This window comes from Haemaphysalis longicornis, unplaced genomic scaffold, assembly GCF_048455015.1.
Source record: "Haemaphysalis longicornis isolate Haplotype H1 unplaced genomic scaffold, Haemaphysalis longicornis Haplotype H1 scaffold_9, whole genome shotgun sequence".
Classification (NCBI taxonomy): Eukaryota; Metazoa; Arthropoda; class Arachnida; order Ixodida; family Ixodidae; genus Haemaphysalis; species Haemaphysalis longicornis.
Window position 1 is genome coordinate 47,517,927 of NW_027526460.1, and position 21,900 is coordinate 47,539,826.

Sequence of the window (21,900 nt, forward strand, 5' to 3'; positions counted from 1 at the left end):
TGGCAATGTGCCTGGGAGCTGCCTCACAATGGAGATGTGGTCTCCTCCACTTTTCTGCACCGGCATTCTTTTGCCCCAAATTTTACATTCACAGTTCCTCAGGTATGGCACATTTAGTGCTGGTGCACTCAAAAGCAAACAAAAATGAAAACCCTGCAGAATGCAGTATTGGGCAACACCATGTAGTTCTTCCGACTGCCATTACTTTAGAGGAGTTTGCTCTTTATCATACTGGACTGCCAACAAAGTGGTGCACTGCTTCCTCGATGCGACTGAAGTTTCAATATGTTACACTTTCACTAGGGCTGTGGAAAAAATGCTCACAACTCTGTGGTGGGACAATTTTGGGCCCAAGTCGGGTTTTCATACCTGTCTGGCTCACCTGACAAACGAATGGGTTGGCCCAGCCCGGTGCCCAGGCCAACAAAGGTCGTGTACACCTCTAAGGCATACTGCGAGTGCATGTTTTGGAGCGGTATGCTTGAACTCGCAACTGGTGAAGCTCCACACTGGAAGCACAATGTCCTCAAAAGCAGGAGAAGCTCGGTGTCCACCACGGTGTCCACCACCCATCCAATGTGCACATCCGGGATAGCGGTTCTGATTACCAGCCTAAAGTCCTTTCACGGTGTACCAATTTCAGACAAGCCATTACACATTTTCAAATTAAGCAGGGTGGGAATCCCAGATTTTTATTTGATGTACCCAAAAAAATAAAAAGCTCCCGGCAGCGTGTGTTTGCGAGTGAGTGTCATTTCTTCCCAGACTTCTTGATGCCACCAGACACTGGAAAAGAGAAGTGTTCCAGTTAGCAATTTCCAGCACTGCACCAACAAACAGAGAATGAAGACCTCAACGTGATTTTGGCATCACTTCACAGCTTCCTAAAATTAGCAATAGTATTCCCAAGCTTCAAAGAATGCTCAAAATTTTTAAATGAATCCACTTTCGACTAAAGCAAAACAATGTAGGTGTCGCAAAACACTTAAGTGGAAATAGTAACTGCAGCAATGACTACTGCAGCGCAACAGATGGGACGCAGAGGAAAGAGATACACAGTGTAAGAGTGCATGCCAAGTGCAAAACTACCCAACACTGTCCCCAAGCTTGTAAGCAAAATTAGCTGCTAATTAAAATTGCATGATGATGGCAAACCAGTATGCAGAACTTTTGGGTCAAACACTGGCTTTGATGCAATTAGCTAAAAGGAATGCTGACACAAAATTTTCGTGTTACTCTTTTTTTCTGCCACCTGCCCAGTAATTATAGAATAGCACATCCAGACCTGCCAACCTAGCAACGTGAAAATTCGGGAGACTTCGGGGTGGGCGTAAGGGGGGTTGGAGGTTTTTTTAAGGGTGTGTATTTCAGTTCTTCCATTATGAAAAACTAATCCTGGCTCTTGAAGTGGAGAGCGTCAAACATCTTTACTTGTGAAGGGACCTGGCAGTCGCGGACTTCGCAAGCTTCAAGAACTTGTCAGGATACATCTGTTAAAAAGAATGTTCGGCCTGGTGACATTTTACTGTAAAGAAGTCGCGAACAGCCTTCTTGGAAAGTGATGACCGAAATTCGGTTCTCGTTCTTCTTAACCATGGCAGAGTCCTTCAATGATTTAAAGGACTCTCATGGTGATAAAGATCCTTCCAGATTCAGCATTGCTACGTGGAATGGCAAGTAGCTGCAGCATCACCTTTGCATTTTACCAAACTTCACTTCCCCATCAACAATAGTTGCGTCTTGGCTTCTTCCATTTTTGGCAATCCCGTTGAACTTCATTTCGCACATCTTTTTCCCGCACCTAGAATATGCTTAACGGTTCTCTACAGTACGGATACAATGAACTAGAAGTATGGTGGCAAGTTCTCTTTCGCAGCTCTGCAACTGTCGCAGCAGAAAACACTAACGTATGCGAGTGATTAAAAAAAAGCGACCTCGCTAATGGGGCGGCCACTTTTCGGGAGATTTGAGAGAGCATTCATACAATCGAAACGTGGTTAAAATTCGGGAGTCTCCCGGACAATTCGGGAGAGTTGGTGGGTATGCACATTCGTTGGTTGATCACAGCGTAAATAATTATTTACAGCCTCGTTTACTCGTATCGGTTTCGGTTTTGACCAAACAAACACTGAGGCGACTGCCATGACAGGAAGGCGCTCATGACATCACTGTTCTAGTCGCACTACAGCCAGTCTGGATGCGCGTACGTCCAGATCAGCTGTGGTTGCACATGCCTAGGCAGCAGGACAGTCAGTCACAGAACTGTGACGTGATGGCAAGGTGAAGTAGCGCACGCCACCAGCAGCCAGCGCATTAACCACGTCACAAGATCCCTGACATTGGCAGTTTGGGGTGAGGTGCTCAACGAGTCATGCTAATGTTGAAAGGGTATCCGTTCCGAGCTTTCTGGTGCATGCAAAGATTAAAATTGATTTAAAATGTTATAATGAATGCTTAGGGTTGAATTTTTCCTGGGAGATACCTCAATATACAAAGGAAGCTTTTTACGCAGTTGTCTCAGCTTTGAAATTACGTGTCAGTACTCCTTCAACACTTTCGTGACAACACCTATTCCCATCAATTGTATATTATCGATGAATACAAATTCAAATTTTGGCGCTCTCCGAGCGCTTCTGGACAGCTAACGCCATCCAAAGGGTAAAGGAGGAAGTATTTCATCTGTTTCACTTTCGAGTTTCTTTTCTCCCCTGCGGGGGGATGATTGTTAAATGTCCTTCGCTGGCAAGGAGATGAGCTCACATGGTTTCAATTATGGCATCGACACTGCTCGCCGATGCTTCATGCGAACTTCAACAAATTCCGATGAATTTGAGCTGGAATCTGTGGATGATGCCAGCAGCACAGACACGGAAGATGACTTCAATTTGTCAGTCTTTAGTATGGATGGCAAAAGTACATCAAACCGCTCCGGAACATCAACAGGTATCCGCCAGTAAGTTTCGCTTTCTCCTCTGGCTGTTTTATCGCGGGTGCGCGTTGGCGTAAAGGTCACAGCTCTTATCTGCAGGGTGTTGACTTCGTTCGGGTAAAACCAATTGGTGCCGACTGCACAAAGAGTCAATTTCTCTCCGCAAAAAAGGCCCCAGAGTTGTTGACCTTGGCATAGCGCTCTGAAGTATCGTGCGACGGCTCGTCAGAGCTGTCGATTTCGTCCGCAGCGTTCAGAAGTTCCAGAACTGTCACGGAGCTTGCACTTTGATAAGTTCGGTTTCAGACTTGAGCTCAATGAACAGCTGCTGGGCTGTGATGAGCAACATCTTACGGGACCCGCCGTGTCTCCTGTTGTGTTCCCTAAAACTGCACCTCAGGGTCCTCAGCACCAACCACAAAAAACGGAACTGCAAATTGGCAGAACTGCAAACTGTGCTACGAAGAAAGGAAGGTTGAGCAGAAAACAAATGTCTGCGAAACATGCGCAGCCAGACTCTGTTTCACCGTGTCGAGAAACTGCTTCGCGCCATGGCATGATAGGCCCTAGTGTTTATATTTTGTATGTATGTAAATAACTTTTATACTTAAAGAGCTAATATTTGCGGTATTATTCTATAAGGGCCTTATGTTCAAATTGTATATTTCAAATTTTTTTTATGTGCACCCTCTGAAATGTAGCATTGATGTTTTCATCATTTTTTTCTTTTTGTTACTTTTTTGCTTCCATAGTTTTTTGATTAAATTTGTAATAAATCTGTTGTTTGAAATCATTACTGCTGGAAAGCCCTATCCTTCCTCTATCATTCGATACCTTACACTTTAGCATCAATCAGTTTCTGTGGCAAGAAAAAAATATTTCCCGGACTACCCAAGAACACGATTTTTCCATGGTCACGAAAGTGTCAAGGAGCCATAAAGACGACATAAAACGTGACTCTATTAAAACGATTAGTGTCTTATGGCACTCTCATAGCTTATCCAACAGCAAAAAATGCTTTAGTAACTCAGAACTGTAACAATAAAAAAATAAATAAATTCTGCACTCACAACATCAGCAATGATGTACTAGAGGGAGGCACCTAAAATGTATAGCTGGTATTCAATGGCGTGGAATGCATGCAGGCAACCAAGTGTGTGCAGCCATATCTGTGGCCAAGCGTCTGTTGCTAGGCGATGTTGTGCGCACTGCCGGCAGATCAGGCACCCCTCTTCTCCTCCATGCAACCGTGCGAGTGCGCCGTCATTCGTTACGTCGGACTCCGCGGGATGGCAGTACTTGTCCATGCTAAGCACGACTGTGAAACACGTGACTGTGTTTCAGTCGTGTGTTTGCAGCCACACCGAACGCAAAGTATTGCCTCCAGTTCAATGTGAGTGGGATTAATAGTATCTCTGTTGACGCCACCGTTTAGAATCGGTTAGGAACGGAGCAGATGACGCACGCCGGTGTTTTTTTTTCTTCGGTGTGCGGCCGCAGTGGCCCAAGCCGCGCCGTGTCTGGGGTGCATCGGCCATGTCTGTGGCCGTTTTCAGTGTTGCCAAGCGAAGAAATTGACCGCTAAACTTTTCAAAGATTACCGCCTATAGTTTTGATGTATTTGGTTGGTCATTCTGATCCTCTGACAAAGTGGAGGCCACCCTCAATTCAGCACAGACACTGCTGCCCAACCAAACGCTCTACCTGATTTTGGACCAACAAGCAACCGTGGTGTGGCTGGCACCGGCTCAGCGTGGCAGTGGGAGGGGCCTCGCTACTTGTGCCAATAGGGCGAAGGACACTTGTGGTACAGGTTTGGTTTCAAGCCTTTGTAGCAGCCGGCTGGGCCGTCTAGAAATGTTTAAGCTTACAACCACGGCGAGTATTTGATTGCCGCTTGTTAAGTGGCCCGAATGACAATTTGCGCTGCCATTTTCAGCCACATTATCAGCTCCTTTCCTGCACATGTAACTGTTTGCGTCTTGAGGGGCGTTTTCAAGTGCGGTAACGAGCAGTTGTTGGAGCTACCTGCGCAGGTTCACGGCCAGCAATGACGCCATGTTTTTGCAGCCGGCTGCATTGCGCGGGTGGTTTCCGCGGCCGAGTCAGTGTGTCTGCTGTATGCGAGGCGTGTTCTTGCATAAAAGCAAAAACACTATGCCTGACTAAACACTCCACCAACAAACTACTGGCTAGGCCCAGGTGGAACAGGGTGCATGGGTTTAAGAGCAGTCCTGGGAGCAGGCAAATGAGCCTTTTGCAGCAGGCTTGGAGCTGCTAGAAAGGCCTTTTGGAGGAGGTTTGGAGCAGATGTAACACCATTTCACAACATTTCTATGGTGCCTCCTCAATCTACCTACAGGCCACTGTGCAAGACCCCTGCCAATTACCATTTATCTACTATATCAGGCGTTCTACCGTGCACTAGAAACCTACTCTGAATCAGGAACGCAGTTCTTGGAGATTTACAGAATGTTGAGTTACATACCTTCGCCCCAGCGAGCGCGCCACGTTATTAGTGTTCATAGGTCAAACCTCACGCAGAATCGAAAGAGATCAGATAACAGGCCTTGCTTCGTATGCGGTAAACGGAAGTGTTTATGCGGACTCACAGCAGCATTCCATTAAACAAGGTTTTTGCTTGCATGTTTTCTATCGAACAGCTGTTTCAGCGCGTGAGAAGCTGAGCATAGTCTTCGACCATCACAAGGTTGCGAGAATCAATGAACTTACAGCGTAGACTACGCGAGTAGAGTGTCAGTAGGCACGATTAATGCCGGACCACACGCGAAATCGAGTCATTCCCACACAACAAAAGGGAACCAAACTAACAAGCAAGGGAAGTGTCCCAGACCATGTGTGTTGAATACGTGCAGCTGAGGAAAGTTGAGGGCAGCAAAGCTAGGATGTGGGGAGCACGCCTCACTAAGTTATTCCATATGGCAGTGCCCCCAAGACCCCTTCCCTCTAGTCACCAGCAGCGAGCAGTGGAGGGAGGCGTTGGGTAGCTCCGACCGGGCTACACAAGAGGCCCTGGTCAAAAGAGCCACCGAAGTCGCCACCAGCCTTAGGCTGGCGACCACCGCGCTTCTCTGAGCACTTGCTAGAATAAAGTTTTCTCCTCCTCCTCGCCAAAAATGGGCAACTAATGTGATGTTCACATCCAATAAACTACAACCTTTCATGCGAATATTATTCTATCTGTTTGCGATGAGACACAAAGGCATTTTACTTTTGGTCCTTTTCCATTGATTGTGCCGCAGCGGCCGACACCGGCAAACAAGACCAAGCAAATGCAACACACAGACTCAAAGAGAAGGTGAAGGCATGTAGTGCCTGCGGACTTACGGCTAAGCCAAAGCGAACTTCCATAGCCACTCATAACTTCGATCAAACCGAAACCACAAACCCCGTGATGAAACCAAAAACGACGTTTCAGCCACTGATGTTTCAGCTACTGATGTTTCAGCCATAGGGTTTCAGCCATAGGGTTTCAGCCATAGGGTTTCAGCCATAGGGTTTCAGCCATAGGGTTTCAGCCATAAGGTTTCAGCCACTGGGTATCATGGCAATCGTATCTCGTGGCTCAATCCAGGCGCCGGGGCATATGGATGGCACTGATAAACGAGATTGGCGCAACAGGGGCTCTTTGGCGCAGGATGGCGCAGGTAAGCAAGTTTGGCTCTAAATGGCGCAGCTGTTATACCTCTGTAGGCCTCAGTGCGGTGGTTGCGAAATTGCCGAAATAATTTAAGCCGACGGGTGAACGACACAGCGACTGGCGTCACGTGACCTGCTCACCTCCAGGTCTCAGCAGCGCTCCTATTTCGAAGTCAGAGTGATGATAAGTGGATGCCGTCAGGTGAATACCCGAACATATTTCAAGTGCCCGATTTCGACCACCTGAACACAAAGCTGCATTCCAGAAGCTCTAAAGCGACCAACTGAATACAGCATTAGTAGGCGGAATTCATGCAAAATCAAAATGCTGGAATCCATCATGGCCCAAAACGGAGGCTGGCACCATTTAAGAATGCTAGTGTTATGTTGTACACCAATACTTATACATTCTCCTGCTCAGGACAACACAACTCTCACTGAGGAGCTTGGGTCTGAAGTCGACAATTTAAGCCCGATTGAACAAGGCGTGCTGCTTGAGGAAGTTACAACGTGGACTTCTGCATACATACACTGTACTGATTTGCTGTGTACTCACAAAAAGGAATTTAGAAACCGTGATTTTTTGAAAAGAAACCTAAAATGTCCTTTCTGCCGACACCAAAATTCAATCTGTCACAAAGCGGCCCAGGTTGCTTATATGAGTTACTGCGGCTAACAGACGACTCCTAACGAGTGGTCAAGGCTAGCCTTGGGACCTGGCTTGGTAAGTCGCATCATACGAGACTTTGCCAATCAATCAGTCTTCATTTGCAGAACGCGGCACATAAACAAGCACTAGGTGACAAAGGGATGTGGTTGGGTCTAGCTGCAGATCAAAGGACATGCTGACAACCTGTTCCTCCCCTATTCTTAATGTTTATGTCGAGCGTGCCAAGGTTAAAGCACCTCAATCATGTCCACAGCCATTTTTTAAAAGGAGCGCTAGTTCCGTTATGGAGCGTTACCAGAAAACTCAGCCCAGCGGAGCAAACGTGAGTGTGTGCCTCATGAGGAGCGCCCAATAGAGTCCAGGCTTGCGCGTGGACTTGCGCCACGCAAGGAGCAAGAAACTCAAAAAAGGGCGGGAAAGAGAGAGAGAGAGAGAGAGAGAGAGAGAGAGAGAGAGAGAGAGAGAGAGAGAGAGAGAGAGAGAGAGAGAGAGCATGTGCCTTGTGAGGAGCACCCAGCATCGACCCGCTCGACCTTCGAGAATACTTTGCCCAGCGTTCATGGTGGGATCTCTCCCGTATTGTCCTCCTCGCCAGTTCCTGTGCGTTTGTGCCTGCAGTGGGGAGGAAGCACAAACGCTGAGTTTGCGAAGCCGGTTGCCACAGGTTCTAGCGCGTGCTAATGAGGTCCACTTTCGGAGAGATGTGAAAGCCTGCGGACACAACGATCTGAGCCTGCCAGTCACGGAGAACTTTCAGCGGCAGGTTGGGAAATCCATGTGAGGTGTGCCGACGAAGGGAGAGGGGACACCAGCTTGGCTGTTTCTCCAGCCTTGCACCACTAGTGCAAGATGCCCCAATTCCTATTCAGCACCGCCAACCTTTGAAGCGCTGCCACTGCCTAGCTCGGCTTATGCCAGATCTGGGAAAACGTACCTTCTTCAGTATCCGCCTTGCATATTTTTGCTGCGTTCCAAAGACATACAAAGGTGGTTTTAACATGTACCCATACGCGCTTTCCTAATGCTCCTTGGCTGTCTAGACGCACTGTGCTCTGGAAAATAATGTGTGTACCGGCACGCATACTTAGCAGCCTCAGTGGCAACACTGTCCTTACGTTCTTAAATACCCAACTGCAATGTCTGCAAAGAAAGATGACAAGAAGGGTGCCATAAATAGTACGTACGAAGGGGGCCTCCTTTCGCAGCCTTTGCAGCTGCCTCCTTCAACATCTTCTCTTCTGCCTTTTTCCGCTCCATGAACTCCAGGTCAGACTGCAAGATCAGAGCACATTACTTTACGGCCATAATTTTGACAAGTAGGAGTTCAGAAAGTATATGCATTAATTAGCATTCAATCCCTCAAACACTGTTTCAAGTGATTGCGAAGTTCAAGCAGGAGTAAGCGTGTTTATGAACACCATGCTGGAAGGGACAATAACAAGAACAAGAACAGCAAAACAATAAGAATGAGCAGTGTCCTTCAATGCTTTTCTGGTCATGAAACTCCCGCTCAAGTTTTGTGTAGGGCCAAAGTCTACTAGCACCTTCGCCAAGACCAGTATGCTGCGAAGAATGCTCAAAATCAGGTTAAAGCGAGTGGTTTGAGATAGATGGACTATCACCGTCAGTAAGCGTGCATGCGTGTTCACGTCCTTTCGTTTACCGCCGGTGCAGCTATACGGCACTCAGATACGGTTTGGCCACAGTTCAGTGTACCAATTATTTTTGATGAAACGTGTACACATGTAGCTATACACACCCGTTGCAGTTGTTGTAATGCCGCTTTCCCAGCCACTGTGACAATGATCCCCGGCGCAATTTGTCCACAAACTATCATCCCCTTCCACGCATGTTTAAATATGTTTTCGCCAATAGTGCCATTGGCGGTCGGCGTAAAGTTTTAGCTGCTGCAGTGTACGTCAATTTGTGCCCACATGTCAATTTGTGCCCACAGGCACGTGCTTGCGGACTTTGCGCAGGCAGCACTTCCGCCTGCTGAAGATGCTTCATGCTTTCCAGCATTATCCATTTCTTGTGAACGATGCGACATATCTACAAACTTAGCTCAACTGGTGCGACAGATGGCAGATATCGACATTCATCTCTACAAACATACGCCGTGCTGGAGGAGGGTAGCTGCTTGCACAGACAGCTGCTCGAACTGCCTCAATCCCTCAGCGGCTTCCCCGGGAGCCAGAAACGGTGAAAGGATGCAGCAGCATTTGACGGAACCCACCAATAGCAGCACTGTAGCCTTCAGTGCCAGCTACATCAGTGTTGGGCAAAATGGCGATGAGGATATGCAGGTAAACAAGGAAAGAAAGGAAGACCTTTTTTGCATGTCGGTACGATAACTGCGTTACGCAAAGGTGTAATATTTGGTATATGTTGTTTAAATGTGCACTCCAGCGACTCCGCGCATAAAATCACGGCCTTTGGAAGCCTATTTGGGGTGCCTTTAAAGTGACGAATCTACACCTCGGCTATGAGGCATGGCGTAGTGATGGGCTCCGGATTAATTTCAACTGACTGGGGATATAATGCGCATTGAGATCTTGACGTAGGGGCATTTTAGCTTTTTTTCTAGTTCAAACCAATCCAGCTTGCCTTTATATGGTAGTGTCAAGGCTAAACATGAAGCTAACCTTGGGGTAAACAAAGCAGGAACAGTGGAACCTCGCTGATACGTCCCCCGGACTTACACCGCTGTTTACAACGGATCACCGCGGTAGAGGCAAACTCCACATTGAAACAATGGATTAAAAACCCTGATGTGACGCTCGGGAGCACGCGGTCCGCTTCATACCACGGACCCTGGCACGGATAAACCACGTTTTTTCCCCATATTTCACGCCGCCTCGCCCCGACTTTATTATGAAGCCCCGTTTGACGCTGCGTGATGTGCAAAGGTCTGCAGGCGGGCCAGACCAATTGCTGAACAGACGCAAGCAAGCAGGCGGGTACTCGTGAGCGGGGTTATCCTTCGACGACCTCACTCGGTAACAGTACGCCAACGCCAACGCGCCATCCACAAGAAGTCAAAGTTCAGGTGGCAGGCGGACTGTGAATTTGAAGCTTCCGCCGAGCCGCCGATGAACGTGAAAACACGTACGACGCAACCCCACGGCGATGAACGAACAGCCGCTTTCCCTGCCCGCTCGATACAAGTTTCTTCCTTTCACGACGCTTTGTCTCAAATCGCGCTCCTCCACAGCAAGGGTGGAGCCACGTACCTGTTGGCACCGCCATTTTTGGTCACTCGCTGACCGCCGCAGCAAGTCACTGTAGCAACTGTAGTAAGACGGTGTTATAATTTTCGCCGCAACACGGTTTACTCGAAGTTTGAATCATCTTACCTATTTCGCGTTGCTTGATCTTGTGGGAAAAGAAAACAGCTATGTATCGGGCCGTTTGACCCAATAGCGACGAATGTCTTTTTCTTCAACTCCGCCTTGTACTATCGTTCGTTTTGCATGGCATTGGCAGTTTCACACTCGCCTTTTCTCATCTCAATATCCTCGACCACTACCACGTCGGCCTCATCTCGTGCGCGCAAGGCGCGGGGCTGACGAGTTAGCTGGACGCCATGCAAGGGAGGGGGCACAACATAGGGGTTGTTTTTTTAAACTTGGTATTTCAGCTAGAGGTTCCGAAATCATGCGAGAACGCATTAAGTATAGCAGTTTAAATAAGTTCTTAGCCCACCTGTCGCGTGAGACCGTCTACTAGGCCGGAATTTACCGCACCCCGGTCGTACAACACCCCGATCATACTACGCTTTCTGGCGGTCCCTTGAAAGTCATGTTATCAGGGTTCCACTGTAGTATGCTTGCTGGCTGTAGCCAGTGTTCTGCTCTTGATAGTGAGATTTAAAAGCAATGACACGTCTTACTAAAGAGGCAACGGACTGTCTGAACTTGTACTTTCAGCAAGTGTCTGTAGCCAGTGTTCTGCTCTTGATAGTGAGATTTAAAAGCAATGACACGTCTTACTAAAGAGGCAACGGACTGTCTGAACTTGTACTTTCAGCAAGTGTGTAAAAAGATCAGGTGGTTCCCCTAGCCATTGCGGACTTATCACTGAGCTTTTCAGAGACGAATGACGCAGAAAATGTTCAATTCAGCGAAGATCGGCATGTGTGTAGGCAAAGTTATCAGAATACAGATCCCTTCCCTCAAGTCTTCGTCCCAACCCCGACGTTGTGCACTAACACAGCGCGTTCATACTGCCCCACAGATGACGGGAATCGCGCGCCTGACCAGATCTTAAATGACGACAGTGGCTCACAACGACCGTCCTCGACACCGAAGAAAGTTACACAAACGGCCAGCTTTGAATACCTTCAGCGTCCCACAAACTGTTAACGCTTTTTCTTCCCGTAGCACAGAATAAAAATTGGATGACTGGCGAAAAAAAAAAAGCGCAGAAAGCGGTAGGAATACATTACACAAGGCAACTACATATGCACACAAAGGGAAGTTTTAGCAGTTTTGAGCGCAGCTATCGCAGCAACGTAAAGAAAGCTCTACCACAGACATCTCCAGTTCTCTAATAAATGCCACTGACTTCACCCAATCGTTTCTTTTTCTCGATCCAAAAAAAGAAAAAGAAAAAAGAAACGCGCGCCTCAATGCCTTGTACCCACGACGAAACCCGAGTCTGACATGTGCTTCAGTAGCACTACGCCCCGCCGCAGCGCTACACATCCTGTTTTTAAGTACTTAAGTTAACACCAGGTAATGTTAAGGGTGACCAAAATGCCAGAAGCGGCAGCTTACGATTCCTTTCCAAGCACGAGAGCAGCGCATGAGCTAGGCGCGCTTACCTCATCGAGCTCTTTCTTTCCCTTTTTCGCAGCCTTCAGGGGTTTCTTCTTGCCGCCTGAAATTTGGATTTCAAACGTCAATACGTTAGATTACCATGAAAACAAGATTGGAGGAATAAACGCACACTTTACCTTCCCTGCCAGACATCTTCACTCACGTTGTCGCTGCAGCGGCTACGCAACTACCGCACGAACGACTGTTCGATTTCTTAGCCAAAATTTTTAAGCACGCCTGGTGAGGGCGCCAGCAATGGGAGCGGTTTTTCGCACGTGATCTCACCTCCATTGCTCTCTGCGCATGTTAGTATCCTTTTTACGCATAATAGAATTATTTTTCTGGTTGCCGCGGGACGCAGAAGCGCTTGCCCTCTAGAAATCATGCGACTTTACTTTATGTTTGACATTTAGTCTGCATATTTATACTATTTTTGTTTATAGTAATCTTACGCTGTTGCTCTCTTGACTTTGGTGCTTTTTGGTTGTTGCAAGAGCTGATTTTGTGTGTGTGTGTGTGTGTGTGCGCAACTGCCTCCCCGGCCAATTTGCGCTTGAGCGGACAGCGCGGTAATTTCAACACCAGTCCGACCTGAAGAACCCAAATTTGCTGGTATTGCGTGGCTTATACCATAGAGTTTCATACTAATATATGAAACTCTATGGCTTATACCACACCATATGCCTAGTGCAACAGTGCAACCAAAAGCAGTAATTTCAACCATGCACAAAGCTGTCGAAGCATATTAAAAGATTTTTTTTTTCGCCAATGTAAGAATGCCAGCAGATGATGCGTGCGGAAGACGTAAATGCGCAGAGTTTCTTGTAAATGCGCTCTCATGTCTGCTGTATCGTCTGCTGGCAAGAAGAAAAAAAGAAAAAAAGTCTCAATTTGTTCGAAAAAAAAAAGTGAAACATTATTTTTTTTTACAATAAAAGCTTGTTTAGTTCGATTCGCCGTGAAATTGCAAGCTACTACTTACGTTGAATATTGTCATGTATCGTCTGCGTTGCTTCTTCGTGCAAAGCGGACGTTCGTTCATTGGAATTCAAGCTCGCAGGTTGATCTGCTTTTTCACGCAAAAAAGAACTATGACAGCGTATTGTGCAGCTGTGGATGTGCTTCGAGGTATAAAGGTAAAAAGGTCTCCCGTTCTGTTTGATTGTTTGGTGCGCCGAAAAACCCCGACATCAGGAAGGTCTGCAGGAAGTAACGAATTAAAAGATGTACCTGAGAACGGACGGTAAGCTTCCCGCATAAAAAGGTAGGGCAAACTATTTTTATACACTATCTTTGTTATTTGAAGTTCCCCAGGGCTCATTCTTGGCCTTTCACAACTCTTTAACAAGTTTTTTTAATGACATACAATTTGTTTTAGACCATTGTAAAAGACATGAAACTCTATATCGTGCAGTGCTATCGCGCGCAGATTGCGCCTACAAGGCAACATTTACGCAATTTCTATGTGGCGCAAAATATATCCCTTCGGAGACTGTTGCTATTACGAACACTCAAATTATCCGTTTATGCGTGCCACCTTTATTCTCAAATGATAAGAAGAGTAAGCAAAAGACGCAATATTGGCGTAGTGTTAGATTCTAAACTTCGGTTCACGACTCACAGTGATTACATATATAGCGTTGATATCTTGGCACGCTGGGTGTAGTTTCCCGCGTAACAAAGGACTTTTCAGGGGAGGAGAAATAAACGTCATTGTAAAGCAGTCAGCCCTGGCGAAGAGTCCTCATTCCAGGCCCCTTGGGACCGTCCGGCTCCTTGGGCTCTCTTCAGCAGGTCGTCAGGGGCCGAGCTGGACAGTGCTCCCTCCCAGTGCTCAGGGGGAGGGGGTAGGTTGGTTTTTTTTTAATTATTATTACTGCCCCACATAATATGATAGAGGATGCCTGGAGCCTCGGCATTGTGAGGAGCAAAGGGCCAGAAAGGGCCAGTGGGCTCTAGTAAGCTCGGGAAAGGTGTTGGTGTGGGTGCCTCGAAGGTGGCGTTCTTGTTCTTTCGTAAGGTTTTTATGTGGAGGGGGATATATTGTTCGCTACAGGTGGTAGAACCATGTTTTCTAGCCCTTTAGAAATCACCTATTATCCCCAAGGGGGGCTTGACTCCGCATTGGAGAATCACACGAGTGCGTCGTCATCTTCGCGGTTGAGGAGGGTGCAGAAAAGGCTTTACTTGTATCTTCTCTCACCACTACATCCCGCTAAAAGAATGAGCCTGCAACGATGCCCTCATACAAGTGAACCTGGATGAATTAGAACACCGCCACTAGGCGTGACCTTTTTTTTTTTTTTCTGTTTCAATGCATGCAATCCGAAATCGATAGCCCAAACTTGGACAGCTCTATGGCTTCAGGTAATGGTTGCGGAAGGGCTGTATCCCATGTGCCGAGTGGAGCACGTGCATAATGATGATTTTTGTGACTGCTTCTTTTCTGAAGTGTGCACTTCAGAATGACAGCACTCGAAACTTGCCTAGCAGCCTGAGTCAAATTTCTTGCGTTATTGCAGCTTTACAAATTTGGAATTAATTGTTGTGCACGTGTGCGTGCGCGTGCGTGCGAGAGAGAGAGAGAGAGAGAGAGAGAGAGAGAGAGAGAGAGAGAGAGAGAGAGAGAGAGAGAGAGAGAGAGAGAGAGAGAGAGAGATAGAGAGAGAGAGAGAGAGAGAGAGAGAGAGAGCTTCGTCGGGGGGAAGGTTTCGCGGACCCCTGAAATACCCTTGTGTACCCTTTGAGCTCCGCAGACCCCCCTTTGAGAGCCTCTGATGTATACTGTCGCGGATCGCGACGTAAGAAAGGAGCCAGACAGCCGGTCGCCCTTTCGCTGCGCTGATCACGAACCAACTGCCCCGAGCACGAGGCGCGAGCTATGCCCGTACCCGCGTGCCCGTGCAGCCCTGCCTCTTTATTCATTATCCACAACACACTCCCCCCGCCGCCAAGGTGCGCATGTGGCTTCCACTGCGAATTTCAGCAGGGGAGAAACGGAACGAGTTACAGGGAAGGAAAGGTACTTGTAGAGACCATCGTGAACATGCCTGCACCCTGAGTCCGCCGACACAATGAGGATGCGCCGGCAAACGGGAGGCAGGACGCAAACTTAGACCAAGGGGTTCATGTCCTGTCGCCTAGTCATCATTATCCCATTGCACCACGGGAACAGATCCGTCACTATCATCTTACTCAGCTTGCGGCGGACAGATTCTTTTGATCCTGCCTACAAACATCCCTTCATCATCCTAATTGGGTGATCTTGGTGTGGCTGATGGCAACGGAGCAACGAGGTACTTCTGGTAATGGCTGGCAGCAAGATAATACCCGGTGTCTGTCGCCGTCCTTGTCGCCTCCCGGTTCACCGCCGCCACCAGGATCGTACGGGAATTCGTACGGCATCCGAAGTGCCAGGGTGACCACGCAGTAGCCAACCGCGAGCGCGCTCACCAAACGTAGACTACACGAACGATGTCCGGGAACTCCGTGTCCCGTCTGGTCACCCCCTAGCCGTCCGTAGCCACCAGGATCATAGGGAAATACCACGTACTTGCGGCCCAGTCTTCGGTTAACGGGCGCAGTCGTGTACCCCTTGCAGACATGTGCGTCGCCAGTACAGTGCGGCGTGGCTGGTAGCTGGACACCAGTGATCACTCCTTGTCGTGAACTGCACGGATCCTGATCATGAGCTGCGCAACCGTGCGTCCGGAACGGTGATCGTGGCAGCGGATGGTGTGGCTTCCAGGAGCTTCCCAGGGGGCCGCCAAGCGCGGCAGTTAAAGCTGCCCGGTTGCCGTTCACGAACTCGCCGCAACAAGGGTCGCCTGACGGCTCGTGAGATCCAACTCGGAAGGCCGGTGCGCCGATCAGAGTCGGGGATACCAGGAAGCGCTGACGCCTGCTGAGATTCCAACGGAGAAGCCAGCGCCCTGAGCGATATGGCCACCGTCGTACAAGTGGGAACGGCGCCCGCTCGCGACACTTAACAGCCACATGCTCTCTCAGCAAGGCACTCCCCCGAGCGGCAGCGATGTCCGAAGCGTCAGGGAGCATCACGCTGGACGGGTTCGCATCACCGTACATCGTGGTCATGGGGTCCTTGGAGAGGTCAGTTCCGTGGTCGTCCTGAACGACGACGCAGTCACCGCAGGGCGGGCGACTGTGTACACCCACTTGTGCCTCAGTGGAATCTGTCGTGCTCTCCGCTGGCATCACTGGCGCGTCAGACTCGTTGACAGCTGTAAGGACGTTCCGATGGTCAGAAACGCACGGCTCACACGCAGCGGGAATGTTCGCCACCTTGTAAGCCTCCGCGGCTATCCTGCTCTCACCGGAGGGCACCACGGTGTTGCCGTGCCGGATGACGGCGGAGTAATGGTTTGGTGCTCCGGTGCTCCTAGCAGCCAATGGCGAAGGATGGCCCGGTGCGTGCGACGAGGCGTCGAAGACGACTCGAAGTTTAGTCGTGACTGCATCTTGTCGGACCACTCCATGATGCGACATGTAATATGTATTCGGCGTCCCGCGCGTTCCTTGAGCGGGTACTCGCTCCGCATGGCCCTCCTTAAAATAATCACGTATTGTCTTGTCATACTGTGACAACAAGTCCGGTCGGCTGCGGAAACGGCTGAGCTGCATGCGCAATCGCTGCTCCGCAAGTGCATAGTTGTCATGGTGGGCCTCCATGTTCTGGCTCTTGAATCAGGAGTGCGACTTCGTAGCGCCCGTCCTGCTTGCGGATTTCGCGTTCAAACTGCTTCGTGGCCTCGGCGTCTAGTCCAGGCCCTTCTGCCGTTTCCTTGATGCCAATAGCTTCTAAGCGCCACAGATCTGACGGGTCCATCTCCTCCTCGGGGTTGCTTCCCGATGGGTCCGCGTGAGGGATGAACATTGCGCAGGAGGGTTCGGATGCGCCATGGCTGCCGTTGTCAAGGTCGGCTCCCTGGACAGTCCACCCGAAGATTGTTTCGGCTGCCGTGAGGTGAGGGATAAGGCGTGATATTCTTCCCGACGACACCTTCCAGTACGAATCGGAGCCAATGAGGATGCTGACTCGATCCTCCATGTGGGTGTCCGTCAGCCGAACGTCTGCAGCAGTCAGGTTGCGCCCTGCCATCTTACTCAGGACTTCTGCGTTTACAGGTGGACTTGTCACCGCGCAAATTTCGGGGACCTCCAAAGCCTCGATGGTGATGCGTCTCCCGCCGTGCTGGCTCTTCAGAGTGATTGCGACGCGATTGCATCGCACGGATGACCTCGGACGGGAGTCTCCAAAGGTAACGAGCGACAAGTCCTCAACACCCCGAACTGGGCAACGCAGTGTACGTGACAGGTCACGCCTAATAAACGTGCGCTGACTGCCGGAATCCAACAGTATGCGGACTATCAGCTTGTAGCTGGCTCCAATCGCCCACGCCCTCCCAGTTTGCAGGTAGATACGCGCCGCGGTGCAGTCCCCGGACGATGCGGACGTGACGCTAGGAGTTGCCTGTCCGTCGTTCGGCGCGGTGACCTGACCCCCTTCGGCCATTCGAATTCGTCCATTCGCAGCTGCCTGCGGCGGGTATGCTATGTCGCATAGAACTGTGAGATGCCCTTTGGAGCAACGGACGCAAACCAACGACCTCGACAGCCTGCAGCACCGGGCAAAGTGACCCTTCGTGCCGCAACGGAAGCAGCGTCCCCCGGTTCGTAACTTGCGGCGCTTTTCTTGAGGCGACATCGGTAGCGTGCACTCTGCTATACGGTGGTCTGCCGCACATAGAGGGCACTGCCGCTGTGATGGTTGTGACTGTGGTTCCGCCCTCGTCGGAGGCCGCGAAGCACCCACTGGTAAGGCCGCGGCCGATGGAAGGCCCCAATCGGAAGTTGGGGCCTCGCGCGTTTTGTGAGGGCGCCGCTCTGTAACCCTGGGAAGGTCGAAGTGGCCTTCCTCGCGGACTTCTACATGGATGCGCAGGAAGTCCAGTATTTCGTCCACTTGCTTCGCCCTTTCCGACGAGCTGGCTCTCTCGCTCACTTGCCTCGCACTTCCGGACGAGCTGGCTGCTCCGTCCGACGAGGATGCCTCCTTAGCCCTCTGCCGGTACAGGATCCCGAGGTCGGGTGGCAGGGCCTTCATCAGTACACGATGGAGGACCACCGCGTACTCCGTCGCCGCCACTCCCAGACTCTTCAGCGCGTTTACACGGAAGGATATCTGGTCGTAGAGGTCTCGGAGTTTTCCGACCTCTGAAGAGCTCCGCACAGGGGCCAAGGCGAGCAAGCTGTCGATATGGTCCTCAACGAGCAGGTCGGTCCGGCCAAATCGGGCGGTGAGGGTGCCTATCGCCACATCGTTGTTGGCCTCCGCGAGTCGGATCCCTTCGATTGCCGCCTTCGCCTTGCCCGTCAAGTACGATGTTAGATACTTGAATTTCTCGATGCGAGCCAAGGCGGGATTGCTGTGAATGGTGGCATCGAAATGGTCCCAAAACGCTTGCCAGCTCCGTCGGTCGCCCGAAAATGTCGGGATGTGCAGCTTGGGCAGCGCGGCGAAGCGCGCGCTGGTGATAACGGGAGAGACCGCCGGCTGACGCAGGGTGGTGCTCGAGGCGTCGTCCGGGCGATCTCCCGTTCCCGAACCCCCAGCGACGGCGTGTGGGGTATCAGCGGGCCTTGTGGCAAACTCGACACGCGCCCGAATGTCCACCACCTTAGCGTCGTAATCCCACGAGGCAACCAGATCCGCCTCGAAGTCCTCCTCGCTGAGGCTCTCCTGAATCTTCTGGTCGAGAGCCTTCATCTCCTCATACCTCATGTTGACGAGGTTCAGAGGTCCTTGAAAAGCAACGGCAGGCGTGGCCGGATCAAGAAGCAGCGATTCAATGGTGGCAATCCCCTTGGTTATTGCGGCCCGAACCGCCCCACGGTGGCGGCGGACCTTGTCCATAGCAGGAGACTCGCCCAAACCAGGCGACCCGGTGTCCTCGGCACGAGCAGCGGCGGCGGACAGCATTCGATGACGACGCTGGCGGAATGGCGCAGCCTCCTGGGAATCCCAGGCCTTGCGTCCTCGCTGTCTGCGCCGCGTCAAGTCAGGTCTGCTCGTGGGTCGGCTCCCGGGTTTCGCGGCACCAGAATGTCGCGGATCGCGACGTAAGAAAGGAGCCAGACAGCCGGTCGCCCTTTCGCTGCGCTGATCACGAACCAACTGCCCCGAGCACGAGGCGCGAGCTATGCCCGTACCCGCGTGCCCGTGCAGCCCTGCCTCTTTATTCATTATCCACAACATATACCATTGACTCTATGTCGGACTGCGCTTACACTGTCGAAACTTCCACAGAAACTGCATACGATTTTTGTTGCTTCTAACTTAGCGGGCGCTGTTTCTTGGTATCTGCAGAATAATTTTTAGAGGTGAAGCCACTTAGGGGCTGGGGCTGTTGGCGTATCCTGTCGTCGCCGTCGTAATCGTCGCTGCGTGTAGTCGCGGTAATAAAACACCGGGAAACTTGTTTACGCCTCGCGCTAGAACTTAACGCGTACTAAAAAAAAAAAAAACACTGGGACACTCGTTTACGCCTCGCACTAGAGAGCTTCGCGCTCCAAATACAAGAGACTTTCACAGCAAAGCTATCTACCTCTAAACCACAACGGTTACATCTATGTTGGCAAAAACGCCAAGGCGCCAAGAATACACATACACTGCATAGCTTCGTCCCTATGGCCCGGGATGTTTTGGTTGGGGGCCCCTCGCTCTTTTCCACAACGTCAATGGTCTTCATATCTTCGGCGGAGATCTCTCAGCTGTGAGAACACCTGCCTAGTTTCTTTGCAGAGGTTCACTTCCATGTCAAGGACGTGTGTTGTACCGCTAAGCCTTTCACAGACACCATCGTTGCAATTCCAACAACAACAACAACAACAAAAACTGTGGTTAATTTCTCTGTCATAGGAATCGATAAAACACGAAATTGAAATGTGCAGCGAAATCTGAAGCTGGGCATGATTTTCGGGTCGGCGGCTGTCTTGTGGATGTGCATGGCGAGCGACGTCCTGCCGGCGGGTCGCTTCGGCAAAGATGTACTGGCATCATTGCCGTGACGGATATGACGTCAGCGAAATCTTGGTGTATACCGGCATAAAACACTTTCGGGTTAAAATGAACAACCCTAAGTGTAACATACTCTTTAGTTCTAAAGGTTGCTTCCCCGCAAGAAGACCCTGTGTGCAGGGGTGCACCCTTTACAGGCCGCTTGCTTCGTTGTACAGGCGTCACTTCCAGGACGGATATGACGTCAGTGAAATCTTTGTGTATCCGGGAATAAAACACTTTCGTATTAATATACGCTCTCTCAGCAGCTCGTTGAGGAGCTCACCAAACTGATGGCATTTCTTGGCCTGAGCTCTTTGGACCGTGTGCGTTTCGTATAGGCGTGGTTAACGTTCATCATAAGGGACTTTATTGAACATTTGCTTCACGGTAGCTAGGCTCTTCTTGCCTTCGACACTCAGCAGCAGCGTCAAGAAGACATTCTGTGTCTCTGGCTCGCTGACGGTCATTCTATAGTCGCCACCTTCACCTCCAGCGGCTTTAGGCGCCCGCGATGTGTTAGGCGTCTGTGCTGACACATTGAGAAGTAGCGGTGTAAAATTTTTAGACCTTCCGCTATAGTTTATATATGCCCACGCATTATTTGCTCTTTTGTCTTCAATTCTGACGCCTGTGACGCGTGCTGTATCGTTGCTATCATTCTTCTTTCTTCTTAATTAATTGATGTTCTGGTACCACGCGAAGGAACAATTTTTGTTAAAAAGAACTCGGATACGAGGGAACGGTTGCACAGGACAGCATGTCATGTTGGATTAGCCTCTCTGGCTTTGACTGAGGCTCGTATTGACCCTTTGTCGGCTTCTTTTACTGCAATGGATCGGAGTGAGGAAGTGCGATGAAAGATAGCCCTGGGGACTTCAGTACTCGGGCAGGGACACGCATCTCAGCAAAGACAAAGGAAGGGAATAAACCGGAGGGACAGGATTATTATTCATGGGACATTATTCCCCGTTTTACCAGGGCCTGCTAGGACACAAGGGCACGTACTTACTTACAAAATTTCGTTCGTTCGTTTCAGCGGAGGCGAGAAACAAAACGCCCATGTGCACCAGGCTTCGGGCTCGTGAAATAATACTGGGTGGTGTAAACCGATCTTTGCCGTCCCACTGCGGCCTGTTTCGGTTAACCAGCTGTGGCTTCGGCACATAACACTCCAAAGAAAACCTTGGACGTACTGATTGTGACGACTAATGAAGTGGCGTCACGGCATCGCTAAAATTAAGGACCCCGGATACACAAGTTTTTAGCTCCGAGGTTGCCTCCCTTTTGCTCCGCATACGCTCATTAATGAACCACAAGCACTGTCTTAATGCGACTTCAAACTCACCGCCATTTCAACCAGAACCTCTTATAGCGTCTAACCGTCCCAGGCCGGAGGAGTGCGGCCTGCTGAACCTTCCCCTTACTCCAGGCGGTAGCAGCTTCACACATTACGCTTGCTGCTTTCTTAAAATGTCCGAAGTTTTGCCGCCCCCCCCCCTCCCCAACACACACACACGCAAAAAAAAAAAGAAATCTTACGTTTCCTTCTCATTCCCCTTCTGTAATTCACAGCAGACAACGCGGAGACCAGTCCTTTCTTTAATATCCATCGTTACCGTCACTTTCCAAGATTAGACATAAATATTCACGAAGCACCTGCATACTTCCCAGATGAAAGCGGGAGGTGGCGAGGACCTTTTTGACTGCTCCACACTGAGTGGAGAAGACCGCGCCCGACGTA

General features: G+C 50.1%; 1 protein-coding gene across 1 annotated transcript; it reads right to left on the minus strand.

Annotated features, from left to right (window-relative positions):
- Positions 1-658: 658 nt before the first annotated feature.
- LOC144152496 (translation machinery-associated protein 7 homolog) lies at positions 659-12,357 on the minus strand. Its single transcript, XM_077683773.1, has 4 exons — positions 12,217-12,357; positions 12,085-12,140; positions 8,444-8,531; positions 659-786 (listed from the first exon to the last, which is right to left on the minus strand). Exons 1-4 carry the CDS (start codon positions 12,230-12,232, stop codon positions 752-754), a joined length of 195 nt encoding a protein of 64 aa, XP_077539899.1. The 5' UTR covers positions 12,233-12,357; the 3' UTR covers positions 659-751.
- Between the last annotated feature and the right edge of the window lie 9,543 nt (positions 12,358-21,900).